This window comes from Pisolithus orientalis (assembly GCF_024613125.1).
Source record: "Pisolithus orientalis strain OTSU chromosome Unknown F5J12scaffold_42, whole genome shotgun sequence".
In the NCBI taxonomy this organism is placed as follows: Eukaryota; Fungi; Basidiomycota; class Agaricomycetes; order Boletales; family Pisolithaceae; genus Pisolithus; species Pisolithus orientalis.
In genome coordinates, this window is record NW_026260823.1 from 251,333 (window position 1) to 259,189 (window position 7,857).

General features: G+C 44.9%; 3 protein-coding genes across 3 annotated transcripts; all 3 read right to left on the reverse strand.

Moving 5' to 3' along the window:
• Positions 1-706: 706 nt before the first annotated feature.
• On the reverse strand, positions 707-2,536 carry F5J12DRAFT_915236 (uncharacterized protein; the record flags this gene model as incomplete). The annotated part of the gene is made up of 5 exons (XM_051749146.1): positions 707-1,037; positions 1,099-1,460; positions 1,516-1,779; positions 1,838-1,875; positions 1,925-2,536. The coding sequence occupies 4 exons, from the start codon at positions 2,534-2,536 to the stop codon at positions 1,112-1,114; spliced, it is 1,263 nt and encodes a 420-aa protein (XP_051596168.1). The 3' UTR covers positions 707-1,037; positions 1,099-1,111.
• A 3,385-nt stretch (positions 2,537-5,921) lies between these two features.
• F5J12DRAFT_929433 (uncharacterized protein) lies at positions 5,922-6,463 on the reverse strand (the record flags this gene model as incomplete). Its single annotated transcript, XM_051749495.1, has 4 exons — positions 6,323-6,463; positions 6,226-6,264; positions 6,136-6,167; positions 5,922-6,046 (listed from the first exon to the last, which is right to left on the reverse strand). Coding segments are annotated over exons 2-4 (186 nt in total), but the record flags the coding sequence as incomplete, so codon positions are not given.
• F5J12DRAFT_785783 (uncharacterized protein) lies at positions 6,258-7,170 on the reverse strand (the record flags this gene model as incomplete). Its single annotated transcript, XM_051743290.1, has 4 exons — positions 6,258-6,463; positions 6,485-6,495; positions 6,643-6,923; positions 7,126-7,170. 4 exons carry the CDS (start codon positions 7,168-7,170, stop codon positions 6,258-6,260), a joined length of 543 nt encoding a protein of 180 aa, XP_051596170.1.
• Positions 7,171-7,857: the final 687 nt, after the last annotated feature.

Below are 7,857 nucleotides of genomic sequence, written 5' to 3' on the forward strand. Positions count from 1 at the left end.
ATAGCCATTGCCTGATACTAGATACCCAATGTAGTGTATGTATGTACATATAGATACTGAGAACATCTATGTGAAAATGGATGATCACACTGGGCAATCATTGGACAATGAACAGGTGACTGTTGGGTAATTAGTACAGGCCATGGAAAAAATTCAAGTGTAGGCACATGTAGGAACACTAATTCTAGACTTGAAGTAAAATTTGCTACTGGAATTTTGGCAGTACTTCATGTATTGTCAGTTATGCAAATTAGGACAAAACCTAAAGTTTCACCCTGCACTGCACATGTTGCCATAACTTCCTTCTTGGACAACATCTGCTATTCAACCATACTTATTGATTACACAATGATTAGACATTTGCTCCAACTTCAAACTTGAGCAAACATGTAGAAAAGGATCTAAACTTCAAGTGTGGATTTTTTCAGTATGCCATCACAAACGTAAGTGTGAGATTAATGCATTGTATTACATATAACAGGGTACTATATAGTGGAAAACTCACTGTGATAGGTGCTGTCATTGGCCTGCCTGCCACCCAACAGTAATTCATACATAGGACCCATTACAGTCACTGAGCACTCATCCTTCTGTGGCTGTTCAAGCCATCAGTAAACCACTTTGTGAGCTGGTAGTCCTAGGGAATCTGTCCAGTGCTGGACAGCTCTGGACAGCTCTGGCCAGCAAAAGTGATTTACTGATGGTGAGGGCAGAGGAAGCAATGGAAATCATGCATGCCCACCAAGGCACCACATTCAATGCAGAGGTCGCACCTTCCATTTCTCAGTCTTCAATGCAAAAAGTCAAGATGTTGTGTATTGCTGGGAGCAGTCATTAATGCTGACACAGATGGGATCATCGAGAGCACAAAGTCAGGGACGACGACTACGACGACGCATCCCTTCAATTCCCATTTGAACCCTACCGCTCACTCGGCACGTAAGTCGTACATATTCTAGCTATCTCCTATTGTCAATGGACTCATCCTTATTTGGGTCCTGCCCCGGTTCGTGCTGTACGATCATTCACAGAAGCCTCTGCAGCATAAGCTCGAGTCAGCAGAGCATCCACTTTCACACACAGGTTTCGTGCACATACTCCGAACACCAGTTTATTCCTCAGCATCAACGGGGACATCAGCCACAGCATCGATACTGGGATCAGAACCAACGTTCGCGTTGGCATCCTTGCCGCGCGCTGCTTCCGCTTCAAGGTCGAGGATGAACAGTTTCATGGATGCCACTAGTTTGGTCAGCTGATCGTCTCTTGGGAGAAATCCGACGAGCTCATCGATCTGGAGTTGTGTGTGATACAACCCTTCCGCTTGTGTTATGCGCACATCAGTATTTTCGTCGCTGTCTGGGGAAGACACCTCGAAGGCTTTATCAGCAAACGGGAGTGCGTGAGAACCACCAAAGTCCCAGTCGAGAATCGCGAGTATACGGCGGGGGGAAGAGTGGCTAGGCGTTGTATTGACTTCGTTCTGGAAGACTTCCAAGAGAAAGTAGAACATACCTCACTATGACATTCCGCCCATGTAGGTCGCCATGCCGCAACACGAAGGGGTACTTCCAGTCGTATGACTGTGCCATGAAATCATCCCTTTTTCTCTTTACAAGTTCGAATGCCTCCTCCGGCGTCAAACTCTGAAGGCACTCGCTCATCTCCTCCCTGAACCCTGCCTCGTGAGCCAAGAGTGTACCTTTGTGCAACATTTGATCTATGTAATGGAATTGACGGTCGAAGACGGACTGAACGTATTCTCGCACGGAAGCGTACCTGTTTAAACTGAGTACACCACGCAGATATGAGCGAAAGTGATTGTCGAAGCACTAACGGCCCAATATTGTATAGACCGAAACCGTCAACTACCCCCTGTACGAGGCTCAGCATCTGCGGAGCTATGCGGTCCAGGTAAACATACCCTCCCACTCGCGGCATCCCTGCCATCGACTAGAGGACAGGAGCAACCATCTGGCCTGATTCCCCCGATCATTTTAAAGCTCGCCTTTGTCCTCATCGTACGCATTATCTCTACCACTTGGTTGACCGTATTCTGCTTTTCCTCTTCTGGAAGGTCCGGCCACACGTTGTTCAGGGTATCACCATCGATATATTCCATTGCGATGAATTCCGATCCATGGGTGCAGTTATAAGCGTAGATGGCTGGAGTGGGTATGTTGAGATCGGGGTGTTGCTGACAGTACAACATACAGCCTATAGCTGTACAGGTCTGCCATCGGGAGATGGCATCTGGATCAATTGGAAAGCGCAGAACAAAGGGAAAGGGGTGGCCAGATTCACCGGTGTTGAGATTAAGGATGTGTACAAAGTTGTAACCCCCTTCGATAACATCGATTCCTTCCACTCTGGAGATGAGTTTCGAGGACAAAATGTCGGTGGGACTCGATACGGTGGTAAAAAAATTCCTCGCTGAATCAGGGATGTTCGTGAGAGAATCAGCGATGGAAAGCGGAGGTTTGATATCATTATTCAATGATGATTGAGGTCGGGATGCATCTTTTGGGAGGGCCATTGGTGCAACGATGGTGAATTGAGCTCGCCACTAGCGAGGGCTTCGATAGAAGTATCAATCAAAGGACATGAGAAACAATTGCTTCATCTATAAAATGGTCAAATTACAGCATACACATTCGACAGCTTTTGAATTGTTCAAGAGCTTGGCAAGTACTGTTATTCAACTCAGCAAATGCCAAGTGCTCCAGGAGCACTAAGGTGCCATTCAACCTGCAAATGTGAAGTCCAAGTTTTTGACTTCAGCTTCAGTTAAGAGGTTCACATGATGTGAACTATCATGTGCATCCACCTGAGGTATGCAACCATTGTCACCCAGTTACTGTGATTATCAAATGACTGGCTCATCTGCAGGATCAACCTGCTTGTTGCACTCACATGGCCTTACAATCAATCCTCTAGACCCACAGAACCCCCTGCCTCCCCCCAGGACTCACAAGAAAGCTGCAGTATAGACAACAGAGGAGGAAGGCACATTACTGGATTTCTTGGCCTCTCATCTTTCACAGCGCAGTGATGGGAACTTTAAGAAGGCTACATGGAACACTGCAGCAGCCCACATGGCTCATAATTATTGACTGGGTCAAGATAACAGTGATAAGACAGCTGAATTGTGTGAGTGGAAGTTCAAGGTGGTAAGTCATTGTATCATTCTTTTTTTTTGCCTTGCTAACAATTATCCAGCTTAAAAAATCCTACTATGCCATTGCCAATCTTAAATTGGTGGCCTCTGGCTTTGCTTATGATGATGAGCATGGTATGATGGTCTCACTGGACAATGCTGATCTTTTGGATTGGTATGTAAAGGTAATGTAGTTTTTTTCTTGTCAAATCATCCACTAACATCTAGTCAGGCACACAAAGATGTGAAGCTGTTTTGCAATTCCAGGTTCCCCCACTTTGCCAGCATAGAGCTCCTTCTCCCCTCACATGGCTGAGGTTGGTTTATCTACTGGCCACATGCCACTACCATGCCTTCTACAACCACAACCTCTGCCTTTGATACTCCTGCCTCTACTGCACCCCCTGCTGCTTCAACTATTCCTACCACCCCTCCCTCCCTCTCCCTCCTCAACATGACACATGCTCTCAATGCTCACTGTCGCAAGGACACACATTCCATGGATCCAAACTTCATCCCCCCTTCTGCACCATCAAGTTTTTTGTTGCATGTGTCAGCCAGGTCATCATTGTCATCAGCTGTCACCAGCATCAGTCATGTAAAAAGGAAAGCTGAGTCCATTGCAATGTCTGAAGGTGGATCAAAGCACTCTCAGCCCCCATCAGCCAAAGCATATGCTGAAGAAGATCACAGTTCATTCATCACCACCATCACCTCCAGGCTTGATAACTTCACACACACCATCACTGCCCCATTGCCCCCACCACCCATTACCAATCCCCTCATCGACACTGCCATGGACTACATCAACAACATGCTGCAGCTCTCAACAGACAATCAGATCAACATTGGTGACTACTTCCTCAGTGCATCTCTGGATGAAGTGAATATTTTCCTCAAGCATCAGGAGCTGGTGAAGCAGATTTGGGTGCAGTGTCAGCTGATGAAATACTGGGATGGGCAGAGATAGGTGTTTGTTTTTTTTGTTTTTTTTACAATATACAAATGTGCCCCCCCCCCCCCTGCATATCTTTTCAAGTCCCCCCACCCCTTTATACAAATATGTACATAATAAAATGTACATGACTATGACTAGCTTCCTTTTTACAATGGAAGTTATTTTTCTACATGAGTGTGAAACAATTGTAAGAACATATATTTGTACACCATGAAATCTGAATGTTCAGGCTCAGAGAAGGCCCCTAATTGTAAGCTGGTGCTGATAGTCAATCCACATCTCCTCTGCAATGTTGTCACACCTATTATCAGCCCTTCTCCTCTCTGCAGCATCTACTGGTCCATCACCAAGGCTTCCAATACCATCACCCTCTCCTATGTCCATGGCAAGTTCAGGGTCAGAGAACTCTTCTGGATCATAGTGCTGTATGAAATTGTGGAGGGCACAGAGAGCAGCAGGTACTTGAGTTTGGGTGTGGATGCTATATTCAGGGGGAATTTGAAGAACCCTCCATCTGCATTTTATAACACCAAATATCCATTCAATGGCATTTCTAAGTCCAGCATGGCGAAGGTTGAATAACTCCTCTTGGTTTTGAGGTCTATAAAATAGAAGTTACAGGTACACTGAGCAGGATGGAATAGCAACTTACCTTAATCCAGCCTGGTGCCATTCTTTCAGATGGTAACAAACACCTCAATAGGGAACCAGAAGTGCATCACAGGTCCCAAACCCTGCATCTGCAAGAAGGTACTTCCCAGGTGGCATGTGCAAGTCATTCCTGTGTGCATCTGCAGTTGACCCATCAAAGCCAGTGAGGGCATATGTGAAGAAGTCAAAATCACAGATGAAGAGACAGTTTTGAGATAGGTAGCCCTTCCAGTTCCTCATGCAAGGCTGGTCCTCAGCAGCAGTGAATGCTCAAATATGAGTGCCATCAACTGCACCAATACAATCCTGGAAAAATTGGAAGCATGGGTCACTAGTAATCATAGTTGATATGGGAGTGTTGTTGGTGGGGAATTGCACTTGGGATGCATAGAATTGTCCCCCAGAAAAGAAAGCCAACATTGCTTTGAAATATCTAAAAAATTGTGAGAAAAATGTCAGACAGTCCAATGAACTCCCTACCTAGTAATGGTCCTTGGTGAGTGTTGGAACCTCTCAGCAACATGCTGGGATGACAACCCAGTAACACAGGTGTAGAGGAATATCCCAAGTTGTTCCTCCACAGAAATTCCAGTGCAAGAAGGCACAAAACCATGATGGGTGAGCACCTGCATCAGGTGATCAAAAACCCCATGGCTGACACCAAGGCAAGTCTGTATCCTGTCTGGATGACCATTCAGGAGCTCTAGCATCCACCCCTCACCAGTCAGGATTGAGGTATGGTAGGGGATTGGTTCTGAGTCATGACAATGGTGCTGGAGCTGCTGTGCTTCAAGATCCATAGCAGAGTTGTCTGATCTGTTATCACAATGTTATCTATTGAACTACAAGTTGTGTTGTTGTCTTGTATAATCATCACATGACTACATTACTGAAGCACATGCACACCTTATATAATCACCATGTGACTACATTGCTGAAGTTGAAGTTGAAAACTTTGACTTTGACTTTGGAGGGTGAACAGCACCTTAAGCTTCTTGTGTGCCATAGCAAGCTCATTGACAATGACCAGAGGAACAAGGGGAGTGACAAAATATTCAGAGGGTGAGTGCTGCTTGAATACCTGGCAGGGAGTTGCAGAGCATGGGCTGTGAGCAGACATCAGTAGAGAAACCACAAAGAATACCCAACAGCACACCTAAACTTTCCATTCTCCACATCTTGCAATGTAAGCTCACACTTTACTGTGAGTGTAGTATCATCAGCTTGGGTGAGGGAGGGGTCACTGGCTTGTGTGGCCTGCTCCTTTGTCTCCTTGCTGTCTCATCAGTAAACCACTTTGTGTGCTGGCAGTCCTAGGGAACCTGTCCAGTGCTGGACAGCTCTGGACAGCAAAAGTGATTTACTGATGCTGTTTGTATAGCAACATCATGACAAGGCTTCCTGGGATAGGGGAACAATTAGAATACATGTTTAAATGTAAAAGGATAGCTTGTGTTACCTACTGCAGACATCTTTCAGATGAAACATGACTCATTTCCTGCCAGGGGTGGTGATGTTGACATCGAAGTAATGCATGTTCCAGGATGAAAGGGCACCATTAATTTCAAGGTACATGACATCTTGAAGCATGTTGACAGTCATTGCCCTGATTTTGCCTGCCATTATTACCCTGTTGTAGTAAGGCCCCATGTTGGAAGCAAAAGGGCCACTGCCACTTAGAAGCAGATTGGCAAATTCTGGTAATGCAAATTACAAACTATAATTGCATCTGTTGAGAAATGACATCAAATATATGATGATTTAGTGTGAATATATGTTACAAATTCAAGCTGAGAGGCATCTAAGAAGAAGAAATCATTGACTTTGAATGAAAATGATGAGTGACTAAAGCATCCCATATCCCTCCTGGGCATACAAGTTCTTGTTATCATCAAGGCCTGCCACCAATTCACCATCATTATCATCCAATTTGTCATCATCAGGCTTGCTGGAGCTTCCCTCATCCTCATCCAGGTCTGTATCATCATCTTCCTCTTCTCCACTCATCTTGTTGTCCTCCTCAGCTCCTTGTGCTGTATCAGCTTCTTCATGTGTGCCACTGACCTCCTCACCAGCAATTTGACAGTCTGATTGTAAGAAGGAATCCCACTCCCTGGATACCTTATGCCTGATGTAGGAATTGGTAAGAGAAGATACCTAGAAATAGAAATTAGTCAGTAAATGGGCAAGTATAGTGCTTGACCCAAAAGGGAGGTTCTCTCTGGAGAAAGAAGTGGAGTAAAAATGTAAAAATGTGAACTGAAATGAATACTTAGCTCTGCCTGTCTAATACCTCTTGCCAGTCCTCCTGGCCCTTTGGGTACTCCCCAAAATAATAATTCTAACTTCAAAAACTCACCAAAATGCAAGACAAAATCACCCTACTACTGAGGGCCTGTGACATGGATTTTCTTTTGGTAAACTGAACTTGTGTGAACACAGTGTACGTGCTTAGTCAGCAATGCAGCTGCTCATCACCAAGTCCAGAGGTACAAAAAACAAAAACACAAAACAAAACAAAACAAAACAAAAAGAGAAACAAACTCCTCCATCCCTAAACTCCTGACCAAGACCACTTCTCCTAGGGAACTCAAACTTGTTCCCTACACTGATGGTGCCACCTCAAAACTGCATGAACATATCTCAATCAACAAACCTATCTGAGCTTTAAGTATGCATCCATGTCGATTTATTTCCTCACTTACATGTTAACATCAAAATATCACCAGTCCTCATGGAGGTCCTCATCAGGCCACATGAATGATGGTCCCAAATATTCAGATGTTTGTCTGAGTGAGAAAGCTGGAATCAGATGGACACCATGAATGACTACATCTGGGTCATTGTCAGAAATGAATCCTACCTGATACAGCTGGCATGCAGCAAACCCTGATCCCCCTGGTCTGTTGTTATCATGGCCAAACCACCACACAAAGAGCACATTCATCCACTTTATCCCATCAGATGAGGCATTGTTGTCATAGTACCATACATTGATGTGGAAAATTTTCATGATGTGTGTGTACCAATACAGGTGATGACAACCATCTGTCTTGTGTGACAAGAGCATGATGTTGGCATGAGTGCATGG